The sequence below is a fragment of the Polyodon spathula genome, chromosome 12 (genome assembly GCF_017654505.1).
Source record: "Polyodon spathula isolate WHYD16114869_AA chromosome 12, ASM1765450v1, whole genome shotgun sequence".
Taxonomy (NCBI): Eukaryota; Metazoa; Chordata; class Actinopteri; order Acipenseriformes; family Polyodontidae; genus Polyodon; species Polyodon spathula.
In genome coordinates this window covers 45,085,630-45,096,138 of record NC_054545.1, presented here as the reverse complement: position 1 = coordinate 45,096,138, position 10,509 = coordinate 45,085,630, and the positions used below count along the sequence as shown (strand labels likewise).

The 10,509-nt window shown below is 42.8% G+C and overlaps 1 protein-coding gene across 4 annotated transcripts in view; it reads left to right on the top strand.

Annotated features, from left to right (window-relative positions):
* LOC121324067 (zinc finger protein 385D-like) overlaps positions 1-3,119 on the top strand; it is a 95,584-nt gene extending 92,465 nt beyond the window's left edge. For all 4 annotated transcript variants that reach the window (XM_041265508.1, XM_041265509.1, XM_041265507.1 and 1 more), the window contains one exon: positions 320-3,119. In XM_041265508.1, coding sequence (XP_041121442.1) covers positions 320-550 — 231 coding nt within the window. In that variant the 3' untranslated portion in view covers positions 551-3,119. The remainder of the gene's footprint in view (positions 1-319) is intronic.
* The last annotated feature ends 7,390 nt before the right edge of the window (positions 3,120-10,509 follow it).

Sequence of the window (10,509 nt, the reverse complement as noted above, 5' to 3'; positions counted from 1 at the left end):
GCTGCCTGACCCAAAGGGTTGCTGAAAATCTGACATTCCCTGGGTGTGTGAGAAATGCCTTTGAAAGAAAACAAACAACTGGTGCAACCACATTGTGCTTTGATCTGCACCAGATTGTTTATTATTATTAATAATAATAATAATAATAATAATAATAATAATAATAATAATAATAATAATAAATACACAAAAGGTTGTTGTCCCAATTACAAAAAAATAGGAGCGCTTTCATATCAGACAAATAAATACATAAATGTATGTTAGCGGCACGCTGGAACAATTGCAATACCTATTGCTCACACTTCTGTTTCCTTTCCAGTCCAAACTGGCCCTGCAGAAGCAGCTCTGCAAGACTCTGGCGACCAGCTTCCTGCCCAACCCGCTGAGCCCTGCAACCCTGTGCACCATGGCAGCCAACCCCCTGGCACTGCGACACCCAGCTGGCACTGCCACCCTCATCCAGAACCCCCTCCTCGGACCAGCCTTATTCCGACCCGCTCCTGGGCCCCTGCGAGCCGCCCACACGCCTATCATGTTCGCCCCCTATTAGACCCCACCCTCCCTGGGGCAGGGGCACTGTGATCACGGACATACCTGGCTGTACTAGGGAGGCAACAGGAACTATGCAGCGGTAGCTAAGAACAAGGAACAAGAAATTGTATATGTTTGGATAATGAATGCACAGGCTCTAAGAATCCCATTGCACAGAGCAATTTCGGGGTTGATTTGTAACGGTCTGGCATTGCCGCCTCATATGGGGATGGATCAAAAACCTCTCCTAGTCTTTATCTGGAGCCATGGAAGATGGTATAATTTTTTCAGTATTTCATGCATGATAGAGTTGCTGTATTGATACAAAGCAGTTTGAAAATGGCACACTTTCAACTCCACAGTCATAACAAAATGACTTAAAAATTGCTGTGCACTTTCCCTACTCTATTCAGATTCGAAAGTTGTCGAAAATGGTTGAGATGTATCTCTATGTTGTTTAAGAGTGTTTAAATAAAGATCTTAAGCTTTATTATATAAAGCAGAGCGCAGTAAAACCTGGAGCAGCTCAGGCCGCTATGCAATGGGAGTCTTAGTTCCTCATCTGGAAATGCACACAAACATGGGCTGTTCTGCAATAAGAAGAAACCAGTTTTAGTGTTAGTGTTCTCCCCAAAATATTTATTCCCCCAGGAATGAATATTCCTTCCCCCATAGGAACCAATATTTGGGAATATTGGTTCCCCTTCCAAATATTTGTAACCCCTTTTTTATGTAACAAAGTCATCTTTCTTTGCATACAAGTCTATATCTATGCATTTTCAACAAAAACCTTGATTTGAAGTCAGCTTTCCCTGACCTTAACTCTGTACCATCCAGCCCCTCTGACAATTCCAGTCTCACCTACAATAATACATGAGAACAGCCTGCAAACACTGCTCGCATCACTAGGATGAGCTTGTAACTTTGTCCTTTTTTGCACAAATTACTATTATTATTATTTTAATTTTATTTTTTTTAAAGAAAAACAAACGACAAATGTGTGGATTTTTAAAATGTTGTTCTTGAAATGGCAGACCCGTCAAATCAAAAGAAAACGGCCTTCATGAATTTCGGGGCCTAGTAGGCCCACAAAACAAAAATCCTGCTGCCTGCAGTGGGTCTGAGGCCTTTTTAGGACTGTGGATGTTTTTTTTTTTGTTTTTGTTTTTTTTGTTGTCGGAGGTGGTGACCCAAAATACATGAGAAGACAGCACAGTGACACAGGCTAAAATGTAAATGTTTAGATCAGCCAACAATTTTAAGTAAAAGGACTTGGTAACTTTTATAAACTAAATGCCTCTGGGATGATTTTAAAAGAAGACAGCTGTTTAATTTTGAAGTCACTTAAAGCAAGTCAATAAGCTTGCAAACATTGTCATTCCTAAGCCTGGTATTAAAGGTTCCAGCCAAAGAATGAAGCACAAATCATGTGAGGTCAAATGAATTTGGAAAAAGAAAATGCAAGATTCTGTTTAGGTCATGATATCTCAGTACGGGATGTCTCTGTAGAACTCTAAAGTTTCCATTTGAGTCTGTCTTTGTTGTTTCTATAGCAACTTCGCATGCATAGATTCCTCTGCAATCCTTGAAGTGTCTGGCTTCCAAAAGCAAGCTGTCGTTATATTTGTAACATTAATTCAATTATACTACATAAGCGTGTATAATTGTAGATAAAATATTTTAGTACATATTTCAAAATCTAGTCATACCAGACTCGACTCTAAATAACTAGATCAATAATCGGTTGTAGTTTTAAGATTACATAATTAAGTGTTTGCCATGTGCCAAAAAAAAAAAAAAAAAAAAAAAAAAAAGTGTTGCTGATGAAGTAGCAATAGATTAGATATAGATATTTAACTAAACTAGCAAAAATGACACCAGTAACAAAACTTTGGTTCAAACTGTCATCGTCCAACTCATCTTCTTGGAAAATTTCAATTTTATTTTGTGGTCTGCAGGAAAACTTGTTGTATTTGAGCAGGATTTCTGTTTCACATGCCTCAGTTTGAAGGCTTAGGCAGTACGTTAATCACAGGTAACACAGCACAATACTTAAAAAGCTGAACTTCAGATTCTTGTATTGCACACAGTGCCACCAGGTGGCCAAATACTGTTACTACAGTGAGGAAAGGGAAAACAAAACATTTTGTACAGCTTAAGGGAGGAGGCGGTTGCAGGAAACTCAGGTCTACAGCAAATAAGTTTGAGTTCAAAATAGAAAATTCTCATCCCATCCTTTCATTACTGCTTCTTTTTTTTGTACTAAACACTGTGAGTATCACCCTGGTTCATAGATCACATCGCATTACTTGTGCATCCAGTTGTAAATACATATTTGCAGTTATTACGTGACAGTTGTGTACGATCCAAAAATCAAGATTTTTTTTAGGGACATGGCCAGTATTTCATTGTATTCCCACTGTAATAATAACTGTACATTGACCCCCCCTGTCCGATGTACTATAATAACTGTTAGCAAAAGAGAAGAAAATATTTTGATAAGAGATTTCTCATTGCTCTATTGTATTACTGCTGTGAAACGAGGAGGGGAAGAAAGAGGAGGACAAAATAAATCAGTTACAGCTTTCACCGGACCGGTGTCACGTTCTGCTTTATTGGGATTTGAGGGAAGACTGGTGGCGGGTGGCATCCCCTTGTCAGGGTGTCATACTTCATAACCGAAGACACTGGCATGCTCTGGGCACTGCACACCCCACAGTGACAGATGTGCTGCTGGTAACTGTGCCACTGATTGGCAGTGTCGCATTGAGAGCCGCATTGTTTCATCCAAGTCAGGCACGCAGTTCTGCAGCTCCAGGTCCAAAAGTTAAGAGAAAGGAAAAATGACAGAAGAGTAAACCCATTTTTTACAGTATGAAATTAGCAAGGAAGTTCTCTTTCCCTACTTTTAAACCTGAAGAATGGTTTTATCCTTGCATTAGTTTTGAAATGGGGGTTAAACCCCAGGAGCTAAGAAAAAAATGACAATGTTCTATTAATATCACAAGCATGTCAATAGAATACATTGGCCCAAGGGTACATATAATTACACACTACATAATCTCGTCAGCCATTGCAGGTTACACCTCAACTAACCCTACCCCCACCCAACGGGATAGCTGTGGTCTAAGCAAGGATTTGGGATGCCCTAACCAATTCAGTCTTTCACACAATAGGAAAAGCTACACCTGTGCTATTTTTACATTCACCAGACATGTTAAGAGACTGAATACCTTAGTCAAACGAAAAGGACCCAAATCTCAATGGGAACCCACTGCAACTCATTAGATACCCAAGATGATGATGATGATGATGATTATTATTATTAGTATTATTATTATTATTATTATTACACTGGCGGTAAAAAAGAAAACTTGCTGTAAGAGAGTACACTCCATCAGATAGAGAGTTGTAATACTAACACGAATTCAAAGTCCAACTAGACATGTTGTGAGTGCCTTCGCTTGTGAAACAAAAGCAATGCACTAGACACCTCATCACTGAGATCAAAACCACAATGCATTCAAACATTTACTATTCACAACTCTGGAGCTAGAAACAAGCTCTCGGCTTCTTCGTTCTCAGCATGAGTGATAACCCCCCTCTCTCTCTCCCTCTCCCTCTTCCTCTCCCCCTCTCCCTCTCCCTCTCTCTCTCCCTCTCTTTCCCTTCCTCTCTGTCTCGCTCTCTCCCTCTGTAATAAAGGGTACCCCCCCTCCATTACCATGCTTTGGCATAAGCTGGTGTGCCTGGATCCTCCCTGGTTTTGTTAAATGAGATACAGAGATATCTGGTGCAGTTTTTTTGGAGAGGGCATCACTGGCTCCGCCCGGCTGTTTTGTATCTCCCCCGTGAGGAGGGAGGGCAGGGGCTCATTGATATCTCTAGCAGGATGGCATCGTTTAGACTGCAGGCTGCATAGAGGCTGCTGTACACCCCACAGCTGAGCTGGAGAGACCTGGCATTTTGTTTATTGCAGAAGGCAGGGAAGCTGGGTTTTGAGAGACATTTGTTTTTAATAATCTCCTGATTGTTTTAGTGATGCAGGGTTGGTGGGTTTTTATAAGAATCTGTTAAATGCTTGGAGATTTTTAAAGAGCACAAGGTCAGAAGAATCACAGAGCACACAGGGGGTTTTGAAAATGCCTCTGTTTTTTAACCCCATTTTTAAATGTGAGGTTTTTAACTCTGCTTTTTTATCCACTTTGTTTCTTAAAGCTGGTTTTACTAAAGTGGGGCATTTGATTGATTTTAACCTTTTTTAGTTGGAAAGCCAGCAGGGTTTTAACCCCTGAACTGAATATTAGATCAGAGCGTTTCCTGGAGCACATGTCCCCAGAGCAGGAACCCCTGTTCCCCGCAATGCTGGTTTCCCCTGCAGTGACAGTGGAGGAGGAAGAGCAGGTTGGAAAGCGGCTGTCACTTAGGAAGGTCACTGAGGTGGCTTTCCACACAATTGAGAAAAGCAATCAGTGTGAAAAGCAGACATTTTAATAAGTTGAAAGACTTGGTGGATACTAAGTAGAGGGCTCACCTTGGTGTCCCTGTTGATGAAGTTCCTGTCTGGAGGGTGCTGTATAAGCTTCCCTTGCCTAAGCTCTCCGGAGACCTGCAGTGAGAGTGCTACATGGCATTATAGCCACAGACAGATATCTGAGCCGAGTGGAGCCGGGGGTCAGTGTCCAGTGCCCCTTCTGTCCTGCGGAGGAGACCGTTTTCCACCTGTTTGTGGATTGCCCTTGGCTGCAGCCCTTCTTTTTGTTTTCAGAGAACCTGCTGGCTTCCTTGGGGGTTATTTTTAAATGTTTTTGTTTTTTAGTGTTAAGTTGCATTTTGCATGGAGGGATAGGTGTGTTCATTGGTTAACTTTGTCCTTGGTCAGACGAAATTAGCTACTTTAAAACCTGAAAAAACAAAGTTTTAACCACTGGTTTTATAAATCCTATTAGTATTTTTAGGATCCTGATGGTCTCCAGGATCAACATGGAGTTTGCCTATTTTAAAATGCTACACAACCTGAGCAGTTTTGAGAGGCGTTGGTGCATTGGGGAGGGAGTGTGTGCTGTGAGTGAGGAGGGGCAGTTTTGAGAGGAGTTGGTGCATTGGGGAGGGAGTGCGTGCTGTGAGTGAGGAGGGGCAGTTTTGAGAGGCGTTGGTGCATTGGGGAGGGAGTGTGTGCTGTGAGTGAGGAGGGGCAGTTTTGAGAGGCGTTGGTGCATTGGGGAGGGAGTGTGTGCTGTGAGTGAGGAGGGGCAGTTTTGAGAGGCGTTGGTGCATTGGGGAGGGAGTGTGTGCTGTGAGTGAGGAGGGGCAGTTTTGAGAGGCGTTGGTGCATTGGGGAGGGAGTGTGTGCTGTGAGTGAGGAGGGGCAGTTTTGAGAGGAGTTGGTGCATTGGGGAGGGAGTGCGTGCTGTGAGTGAGGAGGGGCAGTTTTGAGAGGCGTTGGTGCATTGGGGAGGGAGTGCGTGCTGTGAGTGAGGAGGGGCAGTTTTGAGAGGCGTTGGTGCATTGGGGAGGGAGTGCGTGCATGTGAGTGAGGAGGGGCAGTTTTGAGAGGCGTTGGTGCATTGGGGAGGGAGTGCGTGCTGTGAGTGAGGAGGGGCAGTTTTGAGAGGCGTTGGTGCATTGGGGAGGGAGTGCGTGCTGTGAGTGAGGAGGGGCAGTTTTGAGAGGCGTTGGTGCATTGGGGAGGGAGTGCGTGCTGTGAGTGAGGAGGGGCAGTTTTGAGAGGCGTTGGTGCATTGGGGAGGGAGTGCGTGCTGTGAGTGAGGAGGGGCAGTTTTGAGAGGCGTTGGTGCATTGGGGAGGGAGTGTGTGCTGTGAGTGAGGAGGGGCAGTTTTGAGAGGCGTTGGTGCATTGGGGAGGGAGTGCGTGCTGTGAGTGAGGAGGGGCAGTTTTGAGAGGCGTTGGTGCATTGGGGAGGGAGTGCGTGCTGTGAGTGAGGAGGGGCAGTTTTGAGAGGCGTTGGTGCATTGGGGAGGGAGTGAGTGCTGTGAGTGAGGAGGGGCAGTTTTGAGAGGCGTTGGTGCATTGGGGAGGGAGTGCGTGCTGTGAGTGAGGAGGGGCAGTTTTGAGAGGCGTTGGTGCATTGGGGAGGGAGTGCGTGCTGTGAGTGAGGAGGGGCAGTTTTGAGAGGCGTTGGTGCATTGGGGAGGGAGTGCGTGCTGTGAGTGAGGAGGGGCAGTTTTGAGAGGCGTTGGTGCATTGGGGAGGGGGTGCGTGCTGTGAGTGAGGAGGGGCAGTTTTGAGAGGCGTTGGTGCATTGGGGAGGGAGTGCGTGCTGTGAGTGAGGAGGGGCAGCTTGTTCTGCTCATGGGAGAAACATTCAAAGACTGAGATCCCATTGAACCTGAATTTCTTTTAAATAGAATGAGAAATGTTGGATGGTTTTGTGTTTTGCACCAGTGTATTTTTTTGTTGTTGTTTGTTTTGTTTTGGCTTCTTTTTTAAAGAGTGGCTTTATTTAGTTTTTATTTTGTATTCTATTTTATAGAATAAAGGGATTTTAAGAGTCAAAGTCTCTGTCTGTCTCCCTCTCTCCCTCTCCTTCTCTCAGTCCACACACACACATGAACAAGCTTATCAACCCTGTAATCACACTTGAAAAACCTCATCGAGATCGATAGGCCTGCTATTGCGTTAAATAGAGTCCCTAACGGTCTATTGATTTTTTTATTTATTTATTTATTTATTTATTTTTAAGAAATAAAACGCACAGAAAAAGATCAAATGCCGTAGGGCTGAATTGTTGTATGCTGTATAGCGGGGTAAGCAATTGTCGTCTAAAAAAACATAAACTGATACGTAACTATTTTCAATCTTAAATAGATTTTTAAAAATCCGGTATTTTCTCCACAGAGGATTGTTATTTTTATATATATATATGTATATGATGCCCTAAATTGGGTCATTTGCATGCGTAGGGTGGCCGGATAGATGCCTTCCTCTGTTAAACCAAGCATAAAAGCAGGTGGAGGCTGGTGAGGAGGCTGGCTAGGAGGCTGGGACTTTCTTCCTATGCATCGGGACTGCTGGCTTCTATGCACTTCCTCGACAGAAACACAGAGAGAGTGGGTCGGGCTGGCAGAGTTTAAAGGTCGCATTGTCACAGGATTTGAATTGAATGGAAAAGGTTTTTGTTTTTGTTTTGTTCAAAGGCTAGTGGAGAGAAAGCGACTATACTGTATGAAATGAATAGGTAATATGACATTACTGAATTGCTGCACTGTTAGTGTTACTGCGACTTGATTTGTATATGTGTTGGAATTTGAATAGGTAAGATGACATTTATTACTGAATTGCTGCACTGTTAGTGTTATCAAAAAACTAGCGTCTCCTGTGGCACTTGTAACGAAATTCATTAAAAAAAAAACAAAAAAAAACTATTAGCTCAACAAAACAAAACAAACAAACAAACAAAAATTCGCCAAACAGTCCATAAAAAATAAAAATAAAACTCAATCTGTATTCTGCGTGATGCTTCCAGTGAGTCAGACCCGCACTATAAAAATCCCCTGGAAACCTTAATCGCAGAGGAACCACTGAAAGATAAACTTCAGGGAGCAATAGAATAGGGTTATGAGGTCATTGCTGTAACTGCCGGTGAAATAAATGATATTTAATATATAAAAATACGTTTTATGTGGGTAGAGCTGTAACAGTGTCCCTTCCCTTTTCATTTCGCTAAAAAAAAAAAAACCCACAAAAACCTGATCTCTGCCATGTTTTTAATCTAACAGCGGTGGTTCCGCCATCTGAACAGTCGGGATTGGAATCTGATATCTTTCTTTTTTTTGGGGGGGGGGGGGGGCGGGGGATAGTCATGTTTAAGAGACATTTTTCAGATCATTTAGGTCACTTGGAATCGACTTGTTTTATATCTTATAGGGAAGCACCTACCAACAGAAAGCCCCTATCAACCCTCTCTATCAAAGGTCAAGGATCAGGGAGATGCATAATTAATTAAAGGGTTTCCCATCCTCTGTAACTAGATACTGTAAATGTGGCAGCCTCTCTCAAAGGTGCCCAAGGTATGTTAAAACCCACCAATATCTGACTTTTTGTCCGAAGTCTTGTGTTTTTCCTCAATTGCTGTCTTCGTGGCTTGATTGCTCTGATATGAAAAGTCATAGAAAAACGGGAGATGTACTGCCGTCCCAGTCTCTCAGTTAGCTGACGAAACATACTGTATTAACACAAATCAAAAGTGAGTGTGGTCCCTCTGTGGTATACGGAGTGTTACCGCATTTTAAATCACGTTTTATTAGCCAGTAAAATCAACCAGCTGCTATCCCCGGAGTCTAATGTATTCCCTCTGCTGAGTTCCCCTTGTATCAAGGGACTGCAGATACTAAACAGATTGGGTGTCGCAGCATCAATCCACAAACAATGCATTTGAGGTCATTTAATTCCCATGCTGCTTTATGAACATATTATGTATACAGTGAACCTCTGACAGCTTTGCACAGTAGCTGCACATCAGTCAGCTCTCTGCTTGGTCAAAAGGGGGCACGAAATCTGGGAGGAGCACGATCAAGCGTTTCTGGCTTACCGCTCGCCAAAAAGACACACAGGCACAGTCTGGCAGTCTTCTTTTTGTCGTTCATTATTTTACTTTACAATTATTTGACCAGGTCAAGCCTGTTTTAAAATGTTGCATATCAGACCTGCACTAAAAGATCTTCAGTGCCAACGTATTCGTGCTGCTACACTCAGGACCTAGTTAACGCTAAGACAATTACTGCAATAAATAAATAAATAAATACTAGGTATGAAAACATAGAGGAACGATGCAGCCACAGTTGGCGCATTTATCATAAACATAATGCAGTGAAGGCACTGGTATGAATTTCAATGCGTTTCTTTTGCCAATGCAACGTGTGCATTGTTTTAAACGTGGCTCTCATTTCATTTTGAACCAGTAAATGAATTGTGAGCCTATGGCAAACCATTTTTCACTAGGGGGTTGTTACTTGAGGAGAAAATGTAATCTAGACCACTGAAGATCACAGGGACCCAAATTCTGATCCGACCGTTACACAAGATTACCATCTTCACCTGGTGCACTGCTGGTGTTAAAGGGCCTCACCATGGGACAAAAGTGTGCTTTTTTTTATCAGACAATTAAAAGGTACAACTTAGTTATATACTTCCCTCTGGTGGGCACTGAAGGTAACACTTTTATCTGCCCTTTTATTTGAAATGCACACAAACTAGCTTGAGCTAGCCAGACGAAGAGAAAGTTCTGTGTAATGAAAACACATTTGTTACTACACTTCATCAGGAAATTGTTGACATTTATTCACTCCGAAACCTACAAAAATATGTAGTGCCCAATATTTTTTGCGTACCGTAAAAAGTTGTTACCTTGTAAGTCAATGTAGTTAATGGTATTAAATATCATTTGTAATGTCTGTTTTGCTTCCACAATACGTGAGATTGATGTTGTATACATTATAACCTCCTTCTGCTGCAAGTAGAAGCAAGGAGCGTGGCAAATCAATAAAACACCCATCATTCAGCTTTTTGTTATTGTTGTTGTTATTATTGTTAATTATATTATTATTATTATATTATTATTATTATGCGGTAGACCTATTGTTGTGTGAGCTGCATCACTGGAGATGTTGGTGTGTGAGCTGTGAGCTGATCACTGGAGATGTTAGTGTGTGAGCTGCATCACTGGAGATGTTGCAGTGTGAGCTGCATCACTGGAGATGTTGGTGTGTGAGCTGCATCACTGGAGATGTTGGTGTGTGAGCTGCATCACTGGAGATGTTAGTGTGTGAGCTGCATCACTGGAGATGTTAGTGTGTGAGCTGCATCACTGGAGATGTTAGCATCACTGTGTGAGCTGCATCACTGGAGATGTTAGTGTGTGAGCTGCATCACTGGAGATGTTGGTGTGTGAGCTGCATCACTGGAGATGTTGGTGTGTGAGCTGCATCACTGGAGATGTTGTGTGTGAGCTGCATCAC